Source organism: Pan paniscus, chromosome 20, assembly GCF_029289425.2.
Source record: "Pan paniscus chromosome 20, NHGRI_mPanPan1-v2.0_pri, whole genome shotgun sequence".
NCBI classification, from domain to species: Eukaryota; Metazoa; Chordata; class Mammalia; order Primates; family Hominidae; genus Pan; species Pan paniscus.
Window position 1 is genome coordinate 25554483 of NC_073269.2, and position 27792 is coordinate 25582274.

Below are 27792 nucleotides of genomic sequence, written 5' to 3' on the forward strand. Positions count from 1 at the left end.
GAACGCAGCTGGAGCGGATAGGGCGGCTTCCAGGATGTGGCGGGGCCTTTGTCTCTCGCTGCAGCCTGAGCGCTAGGTCTTGTTTTCCCTGCCCTGTGTTTTCTGCTCGTGGACGCCCAGCCTCTGTGGCCCTGTGGCCTGCAGGTATTGGGAGATCCACAGCTAAGACGCCGGGACCCCCGGGAAGCCTAGAAATGGTGAGAGTGCCGGGTCCGCCATCCCGAGGGGGAAAGGGGTTGGTTGAAACCGGTGGGAAGCGGCTGTGGCGGGACTCAGGCCTCCCTGTAGTCAGCTCCACCATCTGCGCTCCAGTTCTTTTTGCCCAGCTCGGCCCCAGTTCCTCCAGCCATAAGATGGCGGCTGCGCTGACAGCCGGCCCGGGCGTCCTGTCTCTTCCCTGCGCAGTGACTGTGCCCTGGACTGGAGCCCTCTCTGGGCAGCTCTGCATTCGCAGCACCGCGTCTCTCCCAGATTGAGCAGGGACCACGGGAGGGTTGTCAGGGGAGAATCCTGACTCGGGGTGCGGGTTCATGAAAGGAAAGAGCTTTGGGCTGTGGGGTTCCCAGTTCCTCTTTTTTTCTGTTAAAAATGTATGGGGGGACGGGCGTGGTGGCTCACGCCTGTAATTTCAGCAGTTTGGGAAGCCGAGGCGGGCGGATCATCTGAGGTCAGGAGTTCAAGACCATCCTGGCCAACATGGTGAAACCCCGTCTCAATTTTTAAAAATACAAAAATTAGCCGGGCGTCGTGGCGCGCGCCTGCAATCCCAGCTACTCAGGAGTTTGAGGCAGGAGAATCGCTTGAACCCGGGAGGCGGAGGTTGCAGTGAGCCTAGATCGCGCCACTGCACTCCAGCCTGGGCAATAAGAGTGAAACTCCGTCTCAAAAAAAAAAAGTATAGGAGTCACCGCAAAAATATTAAAGAACTTAAAAAGTGGTTCAAGTATTGTAGAGCACTCAGCTATGGTTTGTAGTTTGTGGTCCATGGGAGGAGCTTGAATAAAAGACTTTTATAAGGTGCATGATAAAAAAATCAAATTAGTAATTGGTTAGGTACAGTTATATAGTCTCTTAATTTGTACGATCGTGTTGGCAATTTTCTGGTTATGTGACCAGAATTTAATTGGCAGTTTATAGTTGGTTAAGCCTGAATTTTGTTTTCCCCGATGTGGTAATTTACTAAAAAATGAAATTTTAGTTAGATTTTTTTAAAAAGGAGGACCCCAGGGACTAGAGCCACCTCAGTCTAATTGCCTGCCACTGAATTATTTTCACAGTCCACAGGGGACTTCTTTTCCCCTGCATTTTTCACATATGTCCCAAGCAGGGTCTCAAGTCTACTTCTTACTCCCTGTTCTTCCAGATTAACTCTGATTTACAGTAAAATACTAAATTTCCAGTGTCATTGACATTCCCAAATGCCACCTTCCCCTCTCTGATACACATTATCAATTATTTGTCCTTTATTGTACATTTTATATTTCAATTAATAATTCTTCGACAAAACATTGGATGGCACTATTTAAAAAATTGTCTTCTGTTTGTAAATATTTCCCATGAGAAGAAAGTGAATAATAATCCCTGACACCATATTGTAAAAAAATCTCTGTGTCTCTTTTCCTTTTATCTTCCCTAGGCACAGAGTTCTTATCAGAATATTGGTGGGTCAAGGTTTCCGTTTGGAGACTTTATGGGGTGATGGGTCATCAGCCACTCTTCAGTTTTTTCCTGGTCCTGGGTTTTCAGTACTGTATGGGGATAAACCAGGATGCCCACCATTGTGGCTATGTTGGCTAGAGTGTCTAGTGAATATCAGCTCCTGGGTCATTTTCTCTCATAGGACAACCTGAGGTATGAAGTGTATCCTATCAAGGGAGCAGGTAGATACCCAGGGTCTGAGTGCAGTCTCCTGGTGTACTCTTCCTTTGAAAAGCTAACTCCTTGAGACATTAAAATTGACTTCACCCAGCTGGGCGCGGTGGCTCACACCTGTAATCCCAGCACTTTGTGAGGCCGAGGCGGGTGGATCAGGAGGTCAGGAATTTGAGACCAGCATGGCCAATATGGTGAAACCCCATCTCTACTAAAAATACAAAAATTAGCCAGGCATGGTGGCACACACCTGTAATCCCAGCTACTAGGGAGGCTGAGGCAGAAGAATTGCTTGAACCCGGGAGGCGGAGGTTGCAGTGAGCCAAGGTCATGCCACTGCACTCTAGCCTGGGTGAAAGAGCGAGACTGTATCCAAAAAAAAAAAAAAAAGATTGACTTCACCCAACCCAGCTTCTATTTCTTGGAGACACATTGAGAGAAAAATGCAGAAATAATTTTTACCCCCTGGATTCTCTAAGATTTGTGAAAGAAAAAATAGTATCCCAAAAGACAAAAAAAAGGTCACCCCAGTGAGATGGTGCAAGAACTTGCAAAGTAAAATGCACTTGGGGCAGTCACTGGGGCATAGTGTAGTGTCTCTTGAGAGGTTGGTCATTGAGAACTTTAGTGAGCAGGAGCGGGTGGGAGAATCTTTCAAGTGATTGAATGGCCTGACTTGACACATAGGTCAGACACATCTCTTTTCTAATCAGTACTGTCCCTCTGTGGGTTTGTCACCTTGAAAAGATTTGTTCACTTATTTTGACTTCAGCTTCTTTTAATTGTAAATTGCATTTGATTAGTAAAGTTTAAAAGGCACAAAAATATTTGCACAGGGTGTAAAAGAAGTGGGTTTTAGAAAAAAATTAAAATCTAATCATATATTCCATTTGTTAAAAATTCTTATTTACTTTTTCCTTTGTCAGAGTGAGTTTAAAAATTTTCTCAGGTGTGCTTATGGCTGGGTGATTTTAAACAGAATTCCAAGGCTTAGCTTTTAGAATGTTATCAAGGAAAAAATTAGGAAAAATCTCTCTTCCATTTTGGCTGTAGAAAATAAATAGATTTCCACAAGAAAATGTGGTATATAATTGGTGAGTTACATAGATTCATGAAAACACAAATTTCTCTTTTTGCAGGGTAAAGTTGTGACACTGAATATTTCTGTCCCATATCCTGTTATCTTGATTTTTAAGTTTCATGCTAAATTTTATGAGATGAAACTTGGTACCTCCTAGAAGTATTCCCATGACTAATTGTTTACTACATGATTTTTTATAGAAATAATAAAATAATACATTTATTGTCTGAAAGGAATAAATGCTTTTGCTTTTCTAATTGAGGTATAAAATGTAAGCACCAAAAATTTTCTTTTTTTATATGAACACTGTGTTTGAGTGATTTCATTGGAGTTTTCAGTTTCAAAAACCAAGGGAATAAATCTGACGTGGAAATTAAAGCTTGAACCCAGTGACTCCAACCTAAGGCTAATATTGAGCCTACAAAAAAAAAAAGATTATTAAAGGCCCAGTTAGTTCTTTCTGGGGAGCCTCCCCTACAGATGTCCCAGCCTGCTCACCCCAGCCATGGAAGAAGTCTTTCCATCCTGAGAGAAGCTCCAAAGCCCTGGAAAGCTGGGGCCCCACAGGCAGATGCAGTTAAGGTTAAGATGAAAGGAAACTGGGAGGGTCTCACTGATGATAAAGTTTTTTATTGTTTTGAGGCACTGTCTAGACTTTGTAAAATAAAACAAAGTTAGATTTGTGTAAAAAAAAAATTGAATTCCAAAGGAATATTGCAACAGGAGGAAGTACCAACTATATCATCTTTATGGCTTGCAAAGTTTAGGCAGACAAAGGCTTTGTTTCCTAGGGAGGAGCATAAAAGATTAGAAAAAAGGTGGGAGGGGAGTGGCAAATGGAGTGTGAAAAAAATCAGATTTTAGATCAGATAATGTTTTACCCTGAAGTCAGCATGTTCATAGGAGGGACATAAAATGGGGTTGTATGTTGACTCACACTCAGGGTAGCTCAAAGTTCAGGAGCCTGTGGGAAAAAAAAGAAACTTAAGTTTGATTAAGAAGTATTTTATTTCTGTGCATGGTGGCTCACGCCTGTAATCCCAGCACTTTGGGAGGCTGAGATGGGCATTTCACCTGAGGTCAGGAGTTTGAGACCAGCCTGACCAACACAGAGAAACCCCATCTCTACTAAAAATACAAAATTAGCCAGGCATGGTGGTGCATGCCTGTAATCCCAGCTACTCAGGAGGCGGAGGCAGGAGAATCCCTTGAATCCAGGAGGTGGAGGTTGTGGTGAGCTGTTATCACGCCATTGCACTCTAGCCTGGGCAACAAGATCAAAACTGTCTCAAAAAAAAAAAGTATTTTATTTAGACCAGTGAAGACAAATTCAGCTCATTTTTTAATGAGAAAAGGAAGAAAATGTGTAGAGTATGTATCTGGCTATGTGATAGGTAAGAAAAGGGAGTGTCTTCTAAGTCATAATAAGAAGGGTGTTTTTGGCCGGGCATGGTGGCTCACACCTGTAATCCCAACACTGGGAGGCTGAGGCGTGAGGATCACGAGGTCAGGAGTTCAAGACCAGCCTGGCCAAGATGGTGAAACCCTGTCTCTACTAAAAATACAAAAATTAGCTGGGCGTGGTGGTGTGTGCCTGTAGTCCCAGCTACTTGGGAGGCTGAGGCAGAAGAATCGCTTGAACTGGCAGGCGGAGGTTGCAGTGAGCCGAGATCATGCCACTACACTCCACCCTGGCGACAGAGCAAGACTCCATCTGAGGGGAAAAAAAAGTGTTTCTTTTCATAAACTGTTGCTGGAGCACACAAAGGATGACTTTTATTAATCACAGCTATTTTCCAGGATTATGTATGTGTTTCATTTTTCCCCACCTCTTTTTTTGTCCTATACATTTCTTTCATTTGACTTCTTCTGGGTTGTATCTTTTATAATAAACTACAGAGTTTGCTGGGTTCTGTGAGTAGCTCTATCAAATTATTGAACTAGAGGGAGGTTATGGGAATCCCCAAATTTTAAACAGTAGCTCAGAAGCATAGGTGGGCCTATGGGGTTTGTGACTGGCATCTGTAATGAGGGCAGTGTTGTGGGACTGAACCCTGAATCAGGGTCTGTGCTGACTCTGGGTGGTGTCAGAATTCAAATTTCAGATAATGAGTAGGTGCTGGAGAATTGCTTAGTGTTCAGCAAACTCTACAGATTTGATACCAGAAAAAAGATATCACAGAGGCCTGGCCTCGAATGGAACTCTGGGTGTCTGGGAAGGGGAGGCTCTGCTCTCCTGTACACAGGCTGTCACACTGCCCATTGTCTTGTGATTCCAGGTCTCCTCCCAGGGTGACTGTGGACTGAAAACTTAGAGGAAAGGACCTCTGATGACAGACCCCCTTTTCTTGCAGCTGCCACCACAGGAGTCCCACCCACTCACACACGCTAGACATTGACGTGTCCACATCCCTCTCAAGACTAGTCATCATCCTCAGGAATTTCACCACAGCATTGTGGATCCTAGTATTTCTTGCCAAAATCCCACAAGAGTGTCTACAAGTCTCCTGGCATATCCCAACCCCCAGACACTGAATCTGCAGCAGCAAACTGTTTTCTCCACCAACCTATGGTTCTGGACCACCTGTTCATAATCTCATCTGCCTGCACAGGCACAAATAAATCAGAGTACAGCCCCACCGGGACGGCTGTCTGTAGCAAAAACCTACAGTCCTTCCACCTACATTGCACTTTACCCCACCCATGAAATTTTTTTCTTTTAACTTTTGATTTGGTTCAGGGGTACATGTGCAGGTTTCTTATATAGGTAAAATTGTGTCACGGGGGTTTGGTGTAGATTATTTTTTCACAGAGGTACTAAGCATAGCACCAAACAAATATTTATTCAAATTCTCTTTGTCATCTCACCCTCCACCCTTACTAGGCCTCAGTGTCTGTTGTTTCTTTGTGTACGTGTTCTTATTTAGCTCTTACTTTTTTTTTTTTTTTGAGATAGAGTCTTGCTCTGTCACCCAGGCTGGAGTACAGTGACAGGATTCACCAGACAAAAACTGATCTCTTCTTTTTTTTTTTTTTTTTTTTGTTTGAGACACAGTCTTGCTCTGTCACCCAGGCTGGAGTGCAATGGCATGATCTCAGCTCACTGCAACCTCTGCCTCCCAGGTTCAAGCAATTCTTCTGCCTCAGCCTCCCAAGTAGCTGAGACTACAGGTGCACACCACCACACCTGGCTAATTTTTATATTTTTAGTAGAGACAGGGCTTCACCATCTTGGCCAGGCTGGTCTCAAACTCCTGACCTTGTGATCCCACCTCAGCCTCCAAAAGTGCTGGGATTACAGGCATGAGCCACTGCACCCAGCCTATTTCTATTTATTTAACCTTGCTAAGAATACATATGTATCTTATAATAAAATTACCCTAGAAAACCTTAAAATATTTCTTTAAATTTCTTAGTATATGTTATAAAATTGAGGGGGCAGTGGCTTGGCTTAAAAAGATTAAGATTACACAAACTCTGGGATTTAAGTTTCTCTTAGGTAAGCTTAGGAAAAACAGAACTGGAAATACCCTAGTGGCATAGAGAACAGAGTTCTACATAGGGTCCTCTCCCTGCCCCAGTTCTGTTTAGATTTAACCTATTTGGAGGCCTTGTTTAGGTCTGGCCCCACCCTGGAGTCTTGCCTCACACAATTTGTTAGAAGAAATCAAAGTTTTGGGCCAGGCGTGGTGGCTTACGCCTATAATCCCAGCACTTTGGGAGGCCAAAGCAGGCAGATCATAAGGTCAGGAGTTCGAGACCAGCCTGACCAACATGGTGAAACCCCATCCCTACTTAAAAAATACAAAAATTACCCTGGTATGCTGGCATGCACCCGTAATCCCAGTTACTTGGGAGGCTGAGGCAGGAGAATCTCTTGAGCCCAGGAGGCAGAGGTTACAGTGAGCTGAGATCATGCCATTGCACTCCAGCCTGGGTGACAGAGCGAGACTCCATCTCAAAAAAAAAAAAAAAAAAAAAGAAATCAGAGTTTTTGTCTGGTGAATCCTTCTGCCTTTCTAGAGTTCATGCTCACAATTTCCTTAAACCCCAAAACAGATAAATGGTAAAAATAAAGTATGTATTTTAGGGTCTTAATTTTTAAATTTTGTATTAAAGCGAGTGCTTGCAGAAACATTCTATTTAACAACTTGTTTTCTATTTTTGCAAATCCAGTAGTTGCTCTGCAAGTCACATAAAATTAAATACAAACACAGTAAAAACTTCTCTAAAATACATTAAACTTTCCTTTCTGTATTCCTCTCATCTGTCTATATTTAGCTTTTCTTCTATGCAATTAAAAAAAATCAATGACAGAGAAACAAGAAGAAATGGAAAGGCAGGGCTCTTTATTTAAATCCTAAGAATTATTAAACACTTAATAACATCTTTCAGGGTGTTATGATGATGAAATCACATAATGTGTTATGGCCAACACAGTGCTTTTTAACATCCTTTTGAGAACATAGTTCCTGCTTAATATATCTTGCATTAGTACATGTGTACATGTTGTTGCCAAATGCAGGCTTATTCAGACATTGCTGCCTTCTGTTTCCTCTGTAAACTTTAATGAGCCAGCAAAGAATATGATACTTTAGGATGGAGATGGATTTTATTTATTTATTTAGAGACAGAGTTTCGCTCTTGCTGCCCAGACTGGAGTGCAATGGCATGATCTTGGCCCACCACAACCTCTGCCTCCCAGGTTCAAATGATTCTCCTGCCTCAGCCTCCCTAGTAGCTGGGATTACAGACATGCACCACCACACCCAGCTAATTTTTTTGTATTTTTAGTAGAGACTGCGTTTCTCCATGTTGGTCAGGCTGGTCTCAAACTCCCGACCTCTGGTGATCCACCTGCCTCGGCCTCCCAAAGTGCTGAAATTACATGCATGAGCCGCTGCGCCTGGCAGAGATGGGTTGTCTTTATTTGTACCAGAAGTATTTGGTTGTGACAAGAGTGCTGAGTGTAAGGGAACCTGTGCTGTGCCTGCTTTCTCTAATGCCAATAATGAGCCCAAGGGAAGCAACATCAGCACTGACAGGGTTGTTACCTATTCATGGACTCTTTTCAAACCTGCAGAATCATATTACATAGAATGGAGCCAAAATTACCAAGTGATTTATAAGCTCATTAAAACTTGAGAGGCAATGCTTAGCTAAGTGGTTATCAGCCCAGGCTTCTCAGTAGGATTCCATGGCCAATTTGCAGAAATCTCTTTACTTGTGCCCTTTCCACAGATTCTGTTTATTGTTCTAGGGGGAAGCAGTCATGTTGTAGTAATGAAGTGCCTCATGTGACTCTTAAGTTGAGGCCAGAATCAAGTATGAGGTGTTCCAGATACATTCATGAGTTAAGTTCCACCTTTGCACTAAAGGGTGGCCGCAGGACTGTTTCTGTTTGGGTTTGGTAGGGACAGAGCAATGTGGCCATATTTTCTTTTTCTTTTTCTTTCTTTTTTTTTTTTTTTTTTGAGGTGCAGTTTCACTGGAGTGCAGTGGTGCAATCTCGGTTCACTGCAACCTCTGCCTGCTGGGTTCAAGCGATTCTCTTGCTTCAGCCTCCCGAGTAGTTGGGACTACAGGCACATGCCACCACGCCTGGCTAATTTTTTCTATTTTTAGTAGAGATGCTGTTTCATCGTGTTAGCCAGGATGGTCTCAATCTTCTGACCTCATGATCTGCCTGCCTCGGCCTCCCAAAGTACTGGGATTATAGGCGTGAGCCACCAAGCCCGGCCATGGCCCATATTTTCATTATTGTAGCAGAAATTGCTGGTGTCTGTGACAGGGGAGGGCACCTGAGAACAGGAAAAGTGAAACGTATTTTGATACCCATGGAGCAGCTCATTGTTCCTGAATCTCTTCCATTATAAAGGACATAAATGAGTGAGCTTTTTCTGCAGGTCTTGATCCTTCTGCCTGTGGGTCTGGTGGTAGCAGATGAGCAGGTGATGTTGACATCTTTAAAGACATATTCTCAACATGCAGCTGTAATTTGTTCAAAGAATCTCATCTGGAAAGGATTCCCAGAAAAGGAGGAGAAAGAGGAAAAAAATGGCTTCTTTTTTTAAAGCAAAACATGTCTCAGATCAAGAGCTGTGTCCACTTTGCCTCCTAGAATGCCATGCAAATCATTACTTCTCTATTGTATTACTCCTCCCTGAAGAGTTTAACTACTTGTAAAAATTCTTATGATAGTCAAGGGTGTCTGAAAAGTATTTTTTTTCTATATACCAGAGCCCTTTCTACATTCTTTACATTGTGGCTTCTTATATGCCATGCAGAATTCCTACCACAAATTTATAATCTGCACTATTAAAAATGTTCCCTTTGTGGCTCTTGAACATGAAAAGGTGTGGATACTCAAGATTTCTATTGGGGGAAAGCTGGAGTCATTTGTAAAGATGGAAAACATGTAATGTTGAGGTTCCATCTGTATTCTCCATTACCTCTGTGCAAAACAGGATCAAGGAAATGCTTAGTTAAACAAGATGACATTTATTACCCAGAAAGTCCTAAAAAAAAATTATCAGGAGATACCTGCTCTCTAGGGTGCTAAAGAAAGATGACTTAAAATTACTATTACAAATTATAGACAGGGAAGATATCTGTATCCTGAACTTTGCATAAAACTGATTTTTTAATGTTAAAATTCAGACTATAGTTTTGGAGGAGCAGTATCACAGCCGTGATGCTGTGTCATTTCATGTGCATCAACACATCATAAAAATATGTCCTAGGATGGGCGCGGTGGCTCAGCCTGTAATCCCAGCACTTTGGGAGGCTAAGGCAGGCAGATCACAAGGTCAGGAGATCTAGACCATCCTGGGAATGGTGAAACCCCGTCTCTACTAAAAATACAAAAAAAAAAAAAATTAGCCGGGCATGGTGGTGGGCACCTGTGGCCCCCTACTTGGGAGGCTGAGGCAGGAGAATGCCGTGAACCCAGGAGGCGGAGCTTGCAGTGAGCTGAGATTGCACCACTGCACTCCAGCCTGGGCAGCAGAGCGAGACTCCGTCTCAAAAAAAAAAAAAAAAAAAAAATTTGTCCTAGTGCAGTTCATGTTAATGATTTCACTTGGTTAAAGAGCTCTCTGACAGATTTTGTCACTATAGAGATAATTATTTTTTCTTCATTATTATCTTAATGCAGCTAATGTGCATAAACCATCACAGTTAATCCAGCAGCTGCCCTTTTTTCTTAGTTTTTTTTTGCATACATCTGTCTTTGGAAAGTCAAAGCTCTTATCTTTGTTTACAGGCCGGAAAAATTAGGAAAAACACAGGTTCTTCCCCTTACTGGATGTTTGACAAAATATTCTTCTTGGCCAAAAACATTAACCTTACTGGTGAGCTTGTTAGAAATTCAGACAATCAGACTTTATTCCAGATCATCTGAAAAAATAATCTGCATTAACAAGTTCTCCAGTTTATTGTACACATTAAAATTTAAAAAGTACCTTCTAACTCAACCTGTCTTTTCCATCTGAAAAATATACACAACTCATTCTGTAGAATGTGTATATGGCATCCAAAAATACACATTTTTATGCCCTTAATTTTATACTATATCATCCAGAAAAGTATCATGTATACACTGGTATTGTGGATCTTATGCCACTCTCTTTTCTTAGAGTTAAAAAATATATTAGAGAATATTTCTGTGTTAAAAAAATTATTTTATTTTATAATTTTAGTCACTCCTGTAAGTCAGAAACAGTTACCTGTACTCTCTCATTTCACCTTGAGTAAAATTAAAAATGCTTTTCATAACCAGTTGGTAATTATATGTGTGTGTGTGTGTGTGTGTGTATCTTTCAGGGACCATTGACATTTAGGGATGTGGCCATAGAATTCTCTCTGGAGGAGTGGCAATGCCTGGACACTGCACAGCGGAATTTATATAGAAATGTGATGTTAGAGAACTACAGAAACCTGGTCTTCCTGGGTGAGGATAACTTCAATACACAATTTCTAATATGCCCTAAAGGTTTTATTTCTTTTATTTGTGGAATGCTTTTCTGGTAAAGTGTGCTTTGCATAAATTAGTTTCAGATCCCTGTTTTCAAGAAAATCTTGGGGATTAATACATGTAGAAAAGAATTTCTGCAAGATGTTTCATTTTGACCTTAACTTTCCAAATTTCTGAGCTGATCTGTATCCTTCACTGTAGATTAGTAAATTCCACAAATTTAATGGCATAAAATATTTTTGCCCACACCTTAAAATGTAATTGCCAACACCAATTTTTGATTCAATAGTACTGGATAGTAAAATTAAGAAACTGGGCCAGGCTTGGTGGCTCATGCCTGTAATCCCAGCACTTTGGGAGGCTGAGGCGGACGGATCACGAGGTCAGGAGATCGAGACCATCCTGGCTAACACGGTGAAACCCCGTCTCTACTAAAAATACAAAAAATTAGCTGGGTGTGGTGGCGGGCACCTGTAGTCCCAGCTACTAAGGAGGCTGAGGTAGGAGAATGGCATGAACTCAGGAGGCGGAGCTTGCAGTGAGCTGAGATCACGCCATTGCACTCCAGCCTGGGTGACAGAATGAGAGTGAGACTCCATCTCCAAAAAAAAAAAAAAAAAAAAAAAGAACCTACAAATCAAAAATATTTTTTAAATATTTGAAAATGTCTGTTATAAATTAGTATTTTGGGATTAATTTACTAGCTAAGCACATTACTAGATTGGTCATTAGAGAATATGAGCAAGATTTATATTATTTATTTTTAATAAAACAGGTATTGCTGTTTCTAAGCCAGACCTGATCACTTGTCTGGAGCAAGGGAAAGAGGCCTGGAGTATGAAGAGACATGAGATCATGGTGGCCAAACCCACAGGTAGGTGAAAGTGAAAATGAATACAACAGATGACACATGAGAGGTCCAAAGGCCAAAGAGAAAGCCAGTCCTTAAAATGTGATTTAGGAAGCTGTGTTCCAAAGAAAATAGTTTCTCAGAAGCCTGAGGTTTCTTTCTTTCTTTTTCGCTCTCACATGGGGGCATCTTCTGTCTTATACTTTTAAATTTTCTGAGGATTCTACTTTTCCTTCTGTGATCTTCAAGTTTGCAGTTAGAGCCAAAGTCCTCTTCGTGGCATATAAGAGACTGCACAGTCTGGCTGCTTTTTCATTGTTTTGGGGGACACACAAATATCTGCATAATTTTGAAAAAGTCTATGTTAAGCAATATTTTTAATTGTATTTTTGCATCATGTTTGAAATATGTGAGTAGTGGTTTCTGTTCCATTGGGGGTTTTTTTGTTCGTTTTTCTGCACATTCCATCCTGTTTGTATTACTACATTCTTGAAATATAGTTTGAAATTATAAAGTATGATGCCCCTATGCTTTGTTCTTTTACCTCAAGATTGCTTTGGCTATTAGTTTCATGTATGTTTTAGAATTGTATTGAAATCATTACTGTAAAAGATGCCACTAGAATTTTTTTTTTTTTTTTCGCTCTTGTTACCCAGGCTGGAGTGCAATGGTGTGATCTCAGCTCACCGCAACCTCTGCCTCAGGGTTTCTCAATGTTGGTCAGGCTGGTCTCAAACTCCCAACCTCAGGTGATCCATGTGCCTTGGCCTCCCAAAGTGCTAGGATTACAGACATGAGCCACCATGCCTGGCCACCACTAGAATTTTGATAGGGAGTTTGTTGAATCTATAGGTTACTTTGTATAATATGACACTTTAACAATATTTATCCTTTCAATGCATAGACATAAAATATTTTAAAATTTATTTGTGTCTTCTCTAGTTTCTTTCTATGATATCTTATATCTTCCAGTGTAAAAATGTTTTACCTCTTTTGTTAAATTTGTTCTCAGAAATTTATTATTTTGATGCTATTATAAATAAGATTGTTTTCTTTATCAGATAGTTTGTTTTATGTATATGGAACCCTAATTTATACTTGTATGTTAATTTTATATTTTGCTAATTTACTGAGTGTATTTATTAGTTTAGACAGGTTTTAATGTACTATTCATGGTTTTCTATATATAAGATTATATGATCTACAACCAGCAACTTTTACTTATTTGTCTTCAATTTCAATGGCTTTAAAACAATTTTTTTACTAATTCTTCTGCCACATACTTCCAGTGCTATATTAAAATAGAAACATTGACAATGGTATTGGGAATGGGTGCTTGGTGTCACAAAAATCCTTTGAGAGACAAAGGATCTCTCAGCAAGGCTAGTTTACTTTCTGCAGAAAGAGTACACTCGCCAGCAGTTTTGCCAAGAGAATACACTAAACAAAGGAGGCAGGGTCATTTATAACCTGATGGGTCCACCCTACTGCTGTGTCCGGTTTCCATTGGCTACAACAGGACCTCACATTCTGTATTTGTCCCAGTTGGCTAGCAACTTAGAACTTTCTAAAAGAGGCAAAGGCAGAGGAGAACAAAGGAAGGAGGGAGCAACTTGTGGATGCTGAGAAAGGTAAAAACACCTCCAGATAAGGAATAGGAACAGGCTATGACCTAATGCTTGCTTGGACCAGTATAAGCATGCCAGGGCAAATATTTAGGCTAAAATGTGGGAGCTAAGAACACAAAGTACATTGATTTCTTTATCACGGCTAGCAGATATCTAAGAATGTCAGCACAGGTGTTTGAATACATTTTGCTTCTAAGAGAAGTTACTATTTATTCCTAATTACACAAGGAGGAAAGTCCCTTTGAAAAGGAACCTCTATTTCACATTTTACAATGAGCACAATATAGTTTTGCATTGGTGTATATGAATTTGAATGAGCAAACAGCTCTTCAAGTTTTTGGGGTTTTTTTGTTTGTTTTGTTTTTTGGGTTTTTGTTTTTTGTTTTTGAGACGGAGTCTCACTCTGTCATCAGGCTGGAGTGCAGTGGCACGATCTCGGCTCACTGCAACCTCCGCCTCCTGCGTTCAAGTATTCCCCTGCCTCAGCCTCCCAAGTAGCTGTGACTAAAGTCGTGCACCACAACGTCTGGCCAATTTTTTGTATTTTAGTAGAGACGAAGTTTCACCATATTGGCCAGGCGAGTCTCAAACCCCTGACCTCGTGATCCACCCACCTCAGCCTCCCAAAGTGCTTGGATTATAGGCATGAGCCTCAGCGCCCAGCCCTCTTCAAGTTTTTATAAACCAGTTTCAGAAGGTAAAGATCTTCTGTTGGGCCCCCAGGGTGACGGGATGCCCTCTGCGTTTATAGTGCAGAGGAATTGTAGCTTGATCAGAAGGCTGCTGGGTCTGCACTAGGGTCCGCCTTTAGTTGGTTTGTTATAAGAGGCTTGGGTAGCTGTAACTCCCATTTTATTTTTGGACAAACTGAATATCCTTCAGGACTTCTATATATAAGGCAGACACTAGGGCAGGTTTCTGCAGTCGAGTCTGCTAATGGCAGGGCTTATATCAGGATGTGGATGAGTATGGCTTTCACTGAATACCAGAGAGCATTTCTCTGGGACACTGTGTGGGTTTCTGTGTAGGCAGAACTGGCCATAAACTGTGGCTTAGGGAGCTGGAACTGAGTCATTAAACTGCTTTGGGGACCACAGTAAAGGCCAAGGTCTGCAGGCCTGTCTGCATGTCTATAAATTGATGTCTTCCTCCAGGACTCTGGAAGGGCAGGGCCTCTTTCATACTGTGGCTGGGAGGAGTTTGGGATGACCAAGCTGGGTGGGCCATTTCTTTGGTCTATAGTCAAGAACAGAGTTTCTGTAGATTGCCACCTGAATGAGGGCCTGCCTTCCGAAACGGATACTCCTCAGTCTCGGGCTTTAGCAGTTTCACAAGTCCCTCCCTGGATCTCAAAGCTCTTAGAGGCACTTATTTTGGAGATGGGGTCTTGCTTCAGAACCCAGACTAGTCTTGTTTTTTTGTTTTTGAGACGGAGTCTCACTCTGTCACACAGGCTTTAGTGCAGTGGCATGATCTTGGCTCATTCCCATCTCCTCCTGGGTTTAAGTGATTATCGTGCCTCAGCCTCCTAAGTAGCTAAAATTACAGGCACACACCACCACACAGGGCTAATTTTTGTATTTTTAATAGAGACATGGTTTTACCATGTTGGATAAGCTGATCTTGAACTTCTGACGTTAACCTTCCCACCTCAACCTTCCAAAGTGCTGGAATTACAGGCATGAGCCACCGCATTTGTCCTAGGATGCTCTTGAAATCCTGGCCTGAAGCAATTCTCCAACCTCAGTGTACCATGTAGCTGTCATTATAGGGGTGAGCCATGATGCCTGGCTCTCTCATAAGGGCATTTTTGTCAGGATTGGCTGAAAAAATTTTCTTGCTGTTGCGGCATAAGAAAGTAGGGCACCTTTTATTTTTCCATCTTGCTGATGTTACTCTCTATGTACATTTTTCTTTCTATTTTCCATTTCAAACTTGTCTGTAATTTTAGATTCAGACATTTAGAACAATATGCTAGAATTTACATGTTATGCCTGAAGTAAATTATACAATTAGTAGGCACTCCATATTTACTAAAATAGTTACTTATAAATTTAAGTTTGCTGCAGGCAAAACGGAATTATAGGATATTCACCCACTTTCTTCAGCCTAAATCTAAATAATAGCATAATTTATTCCCAAATATTTGTTTTATATATCAGAGGCTCTAACCATATTCTGCTATATATGTGTGTGTGTGTGTGTGTATATATGTGTGTGTGTGTGTATTTTATTTAGCAGTTTAAGGCTATTTGCTTCTAAATTTGGATTGCAGCAGTTTCATTTTGTGTAAAAATGCATATATTTAAAACAAAATTTATCTCGTTTCTTTTAAATGATTATAAAAAGTTTCTCATTACAATATTCTATTTATGCTTATACTGTATTTTCTCTGAAATTTTACTGCCATACAGTGCCTGCCGATGATTCAAAGTACCTGCTTTCCATGAGTACACTGTCAAATATTGTTGTCTAGACACATTCTTTCTTAATGGTACATCAATATTGCAAACCAGAGTTTAGGAGTAAACATTTATTACTGTCTTGCAGTTCCATATTAGTGTGTTTTAGTGTAGGCTTGTTTTTTGTTTTGTTTTTTGAGACAGTCTTGCTCTGTCACCCAGGCTGGAGTGCAGTGGCATGATCTCAGCTCACTGCAACCTCTGCCTCCCGGTTCAAGTGATTCTTCTGCCTCAGCCTCCAAGTAGCTGGGACTACAGGCACACCAGCACGCCTGGCTAATTTTTGTATATTTAGTAGAGATGGGGTTTCACTATATTGGCCAGGCTGGTCTCGGACTCCTGACCTAGTGACCCGCCCACCTCGGCCTCCCAAAGTGCTGAGATTACAGCCCTGAGCCACCACTCCCAGGTAGTGTAGGTTTCTTAACATCAGTTTATTGTGTTTTTTGCTTTTACTTATGCATTATAATTTTAGATAACTTGCAATTCTGTATGTACACGTTAGGTCAATGTGAGGTTTAATTAAGATACAAATCAGCCATATGTCTATAACAATCTGATTATATATGTGTGTGTGCTTATCTATAAATATGACCCCCAGTCTGGAGTGCAATGGCACAATCTCAGCTCACCGCAACCTCTGCCTTCTGGGTTCAAGCGATTCTCTTGCCTCAGCCTCCCGAGTTGCTGGGATTACAGGCATGCACCACCACACCCAGGTAATTTTGTATTTTTAGTAGAGACGGGGTTTCTCCATGTTGGTAAGGCTTGTCTCGAACTCCCGACCTCAGGTGATCCGCCCACCTCAGCCTCCCAAAGTGCTGGGATTACAGATGTGAGCCACTGTGCCTGACCTCTTAGCTGATTTTCAATGGTTGTTTCATCTTGTTTAAGTGAGTAGTTATGGAGATACTCTTATTTTTACCATGTGTTTAATAATGAATATCTATTTCCTTTATGTGAAAAAAAAAACCACTTTGTGATATGAAGGTAATTCCTGAAAGGATTTATAATTCTATATTGTTTTCAGTTTTTTTCTTTAGAAAATTGTTTTTAAAACACATAAAGTTTGTCATCTTAAATCTATTGAAGTGTACATTTTAGGGCCAGGCATGGTTGTGGCTCACATCTGTAATCCCAGAGATTTGGAGAGGCCAAGACAAAGAGGATCACTTGAACCCAAAAGTTTGAGACCACCCTGGGCAACATATGGAGACTCCTTCTCTACAAAAAATTTCTTTAAAATGGCCTGGCATTTTGGTGTGCACTTGTGGTCCAAGATCTTTGGAAGATTGAAGAAAGAGGATTACTTGAGCCTGGGAATTTCAGACTATAGTCAACCATAATTTTGCCACTGCACTCTAGTTTAGGTGACGAAGTGAGACCCTGTCTCCAAAAAAAAAATAGCTTTATATTTCAGGAATGTTAAGTATATTCACATTGTTACGCAAAAGACTTCTAGAAATTTTACGTCTTGTAAAACCAAAACTCAATACCCATTAAGTAACAGCAACCCATTTTACCCTCTCTGGTGCTCTTGACAAACACCCTTCCACTTTCTGTTTTTATGAGTGTGACCACTTAAGATATCTCATATAACTGGAATAATATAGTATCTATAATTTTATTACTAGCTTATTTTAAAGGGACATAATATTCTCAAAGGTTATCTTAAATTGTTACAAGATAATCTGTTTTAAGTCTGAAAAAATATTTCATTATATGTATATGTTACATTTTTTGATGTGTTTATAAATCAAGGGACATCTGGGTTGCTTCAGTTTTTTGGCTTATGTGAATACTGGTACAATAAACATGGATGCTCAAATATGTCTCCTAGGTTCTGTGTTGCATAGTTCGGATATACATTCATGAATGTGATTGCTGTACTTAATGATAATTCCAGTTTTAATTATCTGAGGAACATTTATAACATTTTAAAATAATGACTGCATCCTTGTTTTCCACCAATTAGTATGAGTTTTATTTTCATTGCATCAGCAACAAATTTGGTGGGTTTTTTTATATTTTATAGTGGCCATTCTAATGGGTTTTTTGTTTTTGTTTTTCATTGTTATTTATCTAATTTTGTTTTTCATTGTTATTTTTATGCATTTCTCTACAAATTAGTAATTTTGTGTTTCCTTTCTTCCCTCCCCCCACCCTTCCTGCCCCAGGTGGAGTCTTGCTCCAGGCTGGTGTGCAGTAGCATGAACTGAGCTCACTGCAGCCTCTGCCTCTGGGGTTCAAGCAATTCTCCTTAGCCTCCTGAGTAGCTGGGATTACAGGCACATGCCGTCACACCCGGCTAATTTTTATATTTTTAGTAGAGACGGGGTTTCACCGTGTTGGTTATGCTGGTCTCGAACTCCTGACCTCAAGTGATCCACCCGTCTCAGCCTCTCAAAGTGCTGGGATTACAGGCATGAGCCACCGTGCCTGGCCACATTTCCTTTCAAATGCTTTTTCCCATTTGTGTATTCTTTTTGAGAAAAATTTAGTTCAATTATTTGTTCATTTCTAAATAAAATTATTCAACTTTATTGTTAAGTTTTACAAGTTGTTTATACATTCTCAATGTTAACTTCTATGATATGTGATTTGCAAATATTTTTAGCTATTTCCTAGGAGGCATTGTCACTCTATTGAATGTTTTCTTTGATGCGCAGAAACTTTGAAGTGTAATGCAGTTAAATTTTACCGTTCTTTTCTTTGTTGCTCATGCGTTTAATGTCGTATCTAGGAAAATAGTGCCAAGACAAATGTCATGTCTTTCCCCCTTCATTTTTATATCTGGGTATTTTATTTAAAAATATTTTTCATATGTGGTTCAAGGATATAATCCATCTTCATCTTATCCATGTTGATATCCAGTTTTCAACATTATGTCTTGAAGAGGTTATCTTTTTTTCTATTGTGTGCTCATGGCAACTTTACAAGATCATTTGATCATATACAGATTTCTGTGCTCTCTACTCTGTTCTTTCATCTGTTTATCTGTTTTTGTGTCAGTACCACATTGCTTTTGTTATTGTAGCTTTTATATTATTATTATTATTATTAATTTTTTTTTTTTCCTGAGACAGAGTCTCTCACTGTTTCCCAGGCTGGAGTGCAATGGCATAATCTCGGCTCACTGCAACCTCTGCCTTTCAGGTTCAGGTGATTCTCTTGCCTCAGCCTCCTGAGTAGCTGGGATTACAGGCACCCACCTCCACACCTGGCTAATTTTTTGTATTCTTGGTAGAGATGGGGTTTCAGTATGTTGGCCAGACTGGTCTTGAACTCCTGACCTCATGATCCACCTGCCTTGGCCTCCCAAAGTGCTGGGATTACAGACGTGAGCCACCTTGCCGGCCTATTATGTTTTTAAATCAGGAAGTATAATGCCTCTGTTCTTTTTCATGGGTGTTTGGCTATAGTTTATAATCAAATTTTAAACAATATTTCTGTGAAAATATGTGGCATTGGGATTTCTAGTTAGATTATATTGAATTTGTTTGCCACTGTAGTTTGTATTGACATCTTTGAAAAATTAATTTTTTTGAAACTTGAGCAAGAATATGTTGAAGGATGTGTTTTATTTTTACGTAATTTTGGATTTTCCAGTTTTGCTTTTAATTCCTAGTTGCATTCAGTTTTGGTCAGAAAACACACAGTGTATAATTTTTGTCTGCTTAAATTTATTTGTTGTTGTTGTCATTGTTATTTTGACGCAGAATCTTACTCTGTCACCCAGTCTGGAATGCAGTAGCATGATTTTGGCCCACTGCAGCCTCAACCTTCTGGGGTCAAGTGATTGTTCCACCTCAGCCTCCCGAGTAGCTTGGACTACAGACATGCAGTACTATGCCTGGCTAATTTTTTGATTATTTGTAGAGACAGAGTCTCACTTTGTTGCCCAGTCTAGTCTCAAACTTCTGGCTCCAAATGATCCTCCTACCTTGGTCTCCCAAAGTGTTGGGATTATAGGTATGAGCCTCTTCACCCAGCCAGTATTCTTAAATTTAATAAGATTTGTTATGTGTCCTAACAGAATACACAAGGTGCAAATAAGAATGTTGTGTATTCTCTTGCTTTTGACTGAAAAGTTTTGTACATGTCTGTTAATCCTAGTTGGTCTGTGATGTGGTTTAGATGTTTGTGTTCTTCAAATCTCATGCTGCAATGTAATCCTCACTGTTGGATGTGGAACCTGGTGGGAGATGTTTAGATCATGGGGCAAATTTCTCATGAATGGCTTTGTACTATCCTCTTGGTAATCAAAAAGTTTACACTCTGTTAATTCAGATGAGAGCTGCCTCATTAAAAGAACCTGGCCCCTTCACCTCACATTTGGTTCTGTCTTTTACTATGTGATATGTCCAGTTACTGTTGGCCTTCCACCACTGTGGAAGCTTACTGAAACCTTCCACCAGAGGCAGATGCCGGCACACACTTCTTGTACAGTCTGCCCAACCATGAACCAAACAAGCCTTTTTTATTTATAAATTATCCACTCTCAGGTATTCCTCTATGTGCAAAATAATATATTCTGTAACGTTGTCTAAGTTTTCTGTTTTCTTATTGATCTTTTCTCTGAATTTTCTATTTATTATTAAAAATGGGGTCTTGATGTCTACAATTATTATGTTGCTATGTATTTCTTGTTTCACTTTTGTCAATATTTGCTTTATGTATTTTGGAGCCCTAATGTTGTATATACATATACACGTAAATAAATAGGCATAATAGTTTTAGATTCCTGGTAAATTGACCCATTTTACTATTGTATAATATCAGTCTTTGTCTCATGCTAGTACTTGACTTAAAGCATATAACGTCTAATATAATTATGAGTGTCTTACTCAATTGTGGTTATATTTGCATGTAATAAAAAGTTTTTCCATTCTGTTACTTTCAGCTTATTTGACTCTATATTTTCCAGTTTGTTATTGGTATTAAATATTATTTTATGTTGTGTATCCATTAACAGATTTATATTTTGTTTTTCATATTCTACAGAGGAAATTTAAGAGTTTTATGCACCATTATTTTGATAATAAATAATTTTATGTGTTGATATATTTAATAGAGTTTTTTATTTATATATGTTTTTATGATGCTGTTCAGCATCATTTTATTTTTTAACATAATGGACTCATTTAGCCTTTCTTTTTTATTTTGTATGCAGTGTCTCACTATGTTGCTCAGGCTGATCTTCTACTCCTAGTCTCAAGTAATCTGACTGCCTTGGCCTCTTAAAACTGTAGGATTTACAGGCATGAGCCACTGCCTGGCAACCATGTAGCAGTTTTTGTAGGACTGTGCTAGGGGTGATGAATACCCTCACCTTTTATTTTGAAAAGTCTTTATTTTTATCTTGTTTTTGAAATAAAGTAATTATAATTAGTAGTATAATTATTATATATTTTTATATACTTATATATTATATTAATATATAATTATAAACATATTTTCAAGTAGTATTGGTTAAGAATTTTTTATTACATCATAATTTGGAAAGTTCTCAGCTTTTTTAAATCTTCAAGTAACCTCTGTATTACTTTTTTGCTATATTATTCTATGATTTTTTTCATGAATATATTGTTCTACTTGATGGTGTCCAATAAGTTTTACATTTCATGTTTTAATTTTGTTTTGCAGTTTTATATTTTTGTGTTTTATATTTAAGGGTATTCCAGCTCACATTAGATAATTGTGTTTGGATGTTTTAGTTTATATTATAATTGTGTATGAAAATATTTAACTGCAATTTATGACAGTGTGAAGCAAAATCAAATATGAATCAGCCATATGTCTATTGCTCATGTGTTTATGTTTGCTTGCCTGTATAAATATTATTTCTATTTTCCTATAACTTGTGTATTTGTTGTGTAGTTTGGTTGTGAATGGTTGTTTAATCCTGTGTAGGTGAGTAGTCATAAAAATTCTTCTACTTTTATCATCTTATTTGTGAATCTATATTATTTCTGTGTGGGAGAAACACTTTTGAATTTTAAGATAATATAAAAACTATCATTACTCTGTATCTTTTTAGGTATTTCTGTTTATTTTTACTTATCAAAAACATAAAATTTATAAAATATTTGTAAATATTCAATTTAGTGATCTTAATTATATTGACATTGTTTTGCAACATATCACCAAAATGTTTTTATCTTGCAAAGCTGAATCTGAATACACATTAAACAACTACCAATTTTTCCCATTTTGTAGCACTTTCCAAACACCACTCTGTTTTCCTTGTCTAAGGTTGTAACTGCTTTAAATATCTTATACAATCTCTGTCTTTCTGTGGCTGGCTCATTTTATTTGGCATAATGTCATCAAAACTTATCTTTACAGTTGTCAGAATATTTCCTGCTTTTTGAAAACTGAGGGATATTCCAGTATTTTGTTTTTTGTTTTTTTGAGGTGAAGTTTCATGCTGTCGCCCAGGCTGGAGTACAGAGTGCAACGGCGCGATCTCGGCTCACTGCAGCCTCCGCCTCCTGGGTTCAAGCAATTCTCCTGCCTCAGCCTCTCAAGTAGCTGAGATTATAGGCATGCGCCACCATGCCCGGCTCATTTTTGTATTTTTAGTGGAGGTGGGGTTTCACCATGTTGGACACGCTGGTCTCGAACTCCTGACCTCATGTGATCCACCCGCCGTGGCCTCCCAAAGTGCTGGGATTACAGGTTTGAGCCACCGCACCCAGCCTATTCCAGTAATTTTATATTTCAAATTAAATCTGCTGGATGGTTTAATGACAGAAATTTGCATTGCTTTCACCCATTGGCTTTCAGTAACAATGCTGCAATAATTATGGGTAAGTAAATGACTCTTTATATGACATATACATTACGTATGTACTGCATTCTCTTATTAGTCTATGTTTTCAGCTTTATACTTATACCAGGTTGTTTTAATTTTGTAGCTTTGTACTGTGTTTGAAATCAGGAAGTGTAATGCCTCAAACATTGTTTTTTTTTTGAAGATTGTTGGGTACTTTATTGTCTTTTGAGATTCCATATACTTCTAAGGTGGCTGTTTCTATTTCTTCAAAAATGCAGTGAGAAGTTTTAAAAACATTGCCTTAAATCTGTAGATTACATTGAGCAGTATGAACATCTTTACAGCATTAATTATACCCTGATTCCATTTTTATCATAGAGTAATTTATAAAATTTTAGTTCTAAAAAATTTGTTAAGACCTAACAGGTTGTCTATCAAAAAGAATGTCGTATGAGCTATTGAGAAAGGTGTATATCCTGATGTTACTGAGGAGTGTTCTCTATGCCTCTGTTAGAAGTAATTGTTTTATATTGCCTTAAAGTTACCTGTTCCCTTCTAATATTCTGTCTTTTTTTATTATTATAGAAAGTAGGTATTGAAATATCCTACTATAAAAATTCTATTGCACTCTATGTGTTTCATCGATTCTGTCAATATTTGTTTTATATATTTGGAACCTTAATGTGAGATATACACATGCACACACACACACACCCCACAAATGTATATAGAAATTTTTCAGAGGTTCTCAGTGAGTGAATCTATTATTGTTTAATGTCCTTCTTTGTCTCTTTGGAGTTTTGACTTTAAAGTACATTTTATAAAATATGACAGTTTTAACTTAAGATGTGTTGTGTAATATTACTTAGACCTCTTCTGCTCTCATTTGGTTAAAATTTGCATGGAATGTCTACTTCCATCTTGCCACTTTCAGTCTTTCTTTATCATTAGATTGCAACTGACTCTTGTAGAAAGGCAAGTTGAATCCTGGTTTTTAATTTTTTTTAATAAATCCCTTTATTGAAAGTATGTCTTTTAATTAAAAAGTTAATTTTATATATATTTAATTTTCTGAAACAGAAAGACTTACAAATGTTATTTTATTGTTTTAGTTGATTCTTGTATCTTTGTTCCCAATTTTCTCTCTCTTCCTTTGTGTCATTTTTATTTTTGTGCTAATATGCTTTCACTTTTTAAAATTTTCTTTTATATCTCTATACAGATTTTTTTGTGGTACCTTGGGGTTTACATAAAATCTCTAAAAGATGCAACAGTATATTTAATTATGGTAAAAAATGAACTTTAGTTGTATACAAAAAATCTTTCTCATTATATCTGCCCTCAACTTTCTTACTGATGTTGCTAATTATATCTTTATGTTGCAAGTACATTAATGAGTGTTTATAATAATTAGTGTTTTTATTTTTCAACTTTTAGAGAATAACTAAAAATGTTTTCTGCACCATTATGATAATGCTAAGGAATTCTAATTTTGGATATGTGCATATCTTTCCCAGAAAGTTATGCATTTTTATATAATAATATGTTGTTTTCTTACATTATGTTATTTTCAGCATCTTTGATATATAGGGCATATGCAGTGCCAATACACTTTTTTTTTTTTTTTTTTACTAATTTCAGGACTATTACAATATCACATAGTTCCCTTCTGGCTTGCAAAATTTTCATGACAAATTTACTAGTGATCTCATAAGACTATGCTTATAAATGACACATCACTTTTATCTTGCATCTTTGAGGATTTTCTACTTTGTGACTTGAAATTGCACTCATGCATGTGTTTGTTATATCTTTGTGTATATTCTATTTGTTGAGCTTCATTTTTACATCATTTTTTCTTATATTAAATTTTTTTGTATTTTTCACCTCCACAATTTCTGTTTTTTGATATTTTTAATATTTTTGTTGTTATCCTCATTCTTCTAATTTTCAATAGTTGTCTGTGTTTCTATTTTCCTCACTGAATATTATTCAAGTTTTTCAAACTAATTTGTATATCTTTAATGATAGCTTTCTGAAATTTTTATGTTTCTGATGGGGCTGTGTTGCCCCAATATTTTTATACGTTGTAATCTTTCATTGAAATTTAGACATTAAAAACAAACCACCTGTAACAATCTTTATAATATAGCTTTGTCTTGGCATATCTGAAACCAATTGTCTTGGATAGAGATTCTGAGAGTTTCTCTAACATGTTCTTAGGATGTGTCTTGTCTGAAATGTTTTAGGTTTTTTTTAGTTAAAGGAGTTTGTTCATGTTTCTTCTTAATAGTCAGTAATCATTTGCTACAACTATTTCCTGCCTATAGTATTGCAGTCTCTTTGCTGCTGTAGCATTTACCTTTGATCTCAGCAGACTCAAACTGCCATTCCAATGTATACCATTTATTTCAAGACAGAAACCAGTGTCTGGAAAAGTCCCTAGAAATGAGAAATAAAAATGTTTTTTGCCGCTATTTTTCTTGTCTTTTATAAAAGAAACCAAGAGTTGCCAATTTACTTCTAAAGCCACTGTGTTACATTGGGCAACCGAAAGAGCTGTGTTGTAAATGTAACAAACTTTTTTTTTTTCCTATGTGGCTCTTTGCATTATGCTCACCTGGGTCACTGCACACACTTAACTCATTTATAAATTTTCCACAAATGTATTTTGGTCAGTATGTTTTTGTTACATTTAAATGTCTGTGAAGGATTTAGGGCCTATGGTATTTTGCTGTGCCATCTTACTTAATGTAGTTTGTTTAATGTTATATGTTACATTTGTAAACTATCTTCATCTAAGTCTAGCAAGTGGAGTAATTTGTCATTTTTGTTTCTTTCAGTTATGTGTTCTCATTTTGCCCAAGACCTTTGGCCGGAGCAGAATATAAAAGATTCTTTCCAAAAAGTGACACTGAAAAGATATGGAAAATGTAGACATGAGAATTTACCTTTAAGAAAAGGCTGTGAAAGTATGGATGAGTGTAAGATGCACAAAGGAGGTTATAATGGACTTAACCAATGTCTCACAGCTACCCAGAGCAAAATATTTCAATGTGATAAATATGTAAAAGTAGCTCATAAATTTTCAAATTCAAACAGACATGAGATAAGACATACTAAAAAGAAACCTTTCAAATGTAGAAAATGTGGCAAATCATTTCGCATGATTTCATGCCTAACTGAACATAGCAGAATTCATACTAGAGTAAATTTCTACAAATGTGAAGAATGTGGAAAAGCCTTTAACTGGTCCTCAACCCTTACTAAACATAAGAGAATTCATACGGGAGAGAAACCTTACAAATGTGAAGAATGTGGTAAAGCCTTTAACCAGTCCTCAAACCTTATTAAACATAAGAAAATTCATACTGGAGAGAAACCCTACAAATGTGAAGAATGTGGCAAAACTTTTAACCGATCCTCAACTCTTACTACCCATAAGATAATTCATACTGGAGAGAAACCCTACAAATGTAAAGAATGTGGTAAAGCTTTTAACCGATCTTCAACCCTTACTACCCATAGAAAAATTCATACTGGAGAGAAACCTTACAAATGTGAAGAATGTGGCAAAGCCTTTAAGCAGTCCTCAAACCTTACTACACATAAGATAATTCATACTGGAGAGAAACCCTACAAATGTAAAAAATGTGGAAAAGCCTTTAACCAGTCTGCACACCTTACTACACATGAGGTAATTCATACTGGAGAGAAACCCTACAAATGTGAAAAATGTGGAAAAGCCTTTAATCATTTCTCACACCTTACTACACATAAGATAATTCATACTGGAGAGAAACCTTACAAATGTAAAGAATGTGGTAAAGCTTTTAAACACTCTTCAACCCTTACTAAACATAAGATAATTCATACTGGAGAGAAGCCTTACAAATGTAAAGAATGTGGAAAAGCTTTTAACCAATCCTCAAAACTTACTGAACATAAGAAAATTCATACTGGAGAGAAACCCTATGAATGTGAAAAATGTGGCAAAGCTTTTAACCAGTCCTCAAATCTTACTAGACATAAGAAAAGTCATACTGAAGAGAAACCTTACAAATGTGAAGAATGTGGCAAAGGTTTTAAATGGCCCTCAACCCTTACTATCCATAAGATAATTCATACTGGAGAGAAACCATACAAATGTGAAGAATGTGGCAAAGCTTTTAACCAATCCTCGAAACTTACCAAACATAAGAAAATTCATACTGGAGAGAAACCCTACACATGTGAAGAATGTGGCAAAGCCTTTAACCAGTCCTCAAACCTTACTAAACATAAGAGAATTCATACTGGAGAAAAACCTTACAAATGTGAAGAATGTGACAAAGCTTTTAAATGGTCCTCAGTCCTTACTAAACATAAGATAATTCATACTGGAGAAAAATTATAAATATGAAAATTATGGCAAAGCTTTTAACCAATTTACAAGTCTTACTAAACACAAGAAAATTTATACTGGAGAGAAACTACTAACCTGAAAGATGTGACAATAATTTTGACAACACCTCAGACTTGTAATCATACTGGTGAGAAATTCTAAAAATGTGAAGAATATGGCAAAGTCTTTAAATGGTTGTCACACTTTATTTTAGGTAAGATAATTCATATTGGAACAAACTACAAGTGCGAACAATGTGGCAAAACTTTATGCTCACACCTTATTGCACAGAAAAGAATTTTTAGTTGAGAAAAAGTATACAAATATAAAGAATGTGGAAAAGCCGTTAATATCTGCTCACATCTTACTCAGCATCAGAAAGTACTTAATAAAAGCATTATAAATGGAATTACTGTCAAAAGAGCATTCAGAAAATATAAGCCTTTAATGTGAAAAAGAGTAACCATTTTGAAGACAAACATTGCAAATTTAAAGAGGGTTGTAGTACCTTTATTTGTATCACAAATCTTATTGTACAGATTTTGTACTAGAGGAAACCCCTGAAGCAGTTGCTTAAACTTTGTTTAAAATCAGAGATTTTTTTTTTTTTCTTTTTGAGACGGAGTTTTGCTCTTGTTACCGAGGCTGGAGTGCAATGGCGCAATCTCGGCTCGCCACAACCTCTGCCTTCCGGGTTCAAGCGATTCTCTTGCTTCAGCCTCCTGAGTAACTGGGATTACAGGCATGTGCCACCACGCCTGG

At 38.0% G+C, this 27792-nt stretch overlaps 1 protein-coding gene across 3 annotated transcripts; it reads left to right on the plus strand.

The window, feature by feature from the left end:
- Positions 1 to 27439, plus strand: ZNF85 (zinc finger protein 85). Of its 3 annotated transcripts, XM_008955514.5 has the most exons (5): positions 1 to 197; positions 10778 to 10904; positions 11704 to 11802; positions 23073 to 23162; positions 25490 to 27439. In XM_008955514.5, exons 1-5 carry the CDS (start codon positions 195 to 197, stop codon positions 27040 to 27042), a joined length of 1872 nt encoding a protein of 623 aa, XP_008953762.4. In that variant the 5' UTR covers positions 1 to 194; the 3' UTR covers positions 27043 to 27439. The 3 variants fall into 3 exon arrangements, with proteins under 3 accessions (XP_008953762.4, XP_054960059.1, XP_054960058.1); XM_055104084.3 differs by lacking the exons at positions 23073 to 23162; positions 25490 to 27439 and adding an exon at positions 19588 to 20759 and having other exon boundaries at positions 22 to 197; XM_055104083.2 differs by lacking the exons at positions 1 to 197; positions 10778 to 10904; positions 11704 to 11802; positions 23073 to 23162 and adding an exon at positions 13059 to 13409.
- Positions 27440 to 27792: the final 353 nt, after the last annotated feature.

Coding starts and splice junctions, on each gene's coding strand:
- ZNF85 (XM_008955514.5), top strand. Junction 10,905..11,703: donor CAGAAACCTGGTCTTCCTGG/GTGAGGATAACT, acceptor TTAATAAAACAG/GTATTGCTGTTTCTAAGCCA. Junction 23,163..25,489: donor TCTCTATGCCTCTGTTAGAA/GTAATTGTTTTA, acceptor TGTTTCTTTCAG/TTATGTGTTCTCATTTTGCC.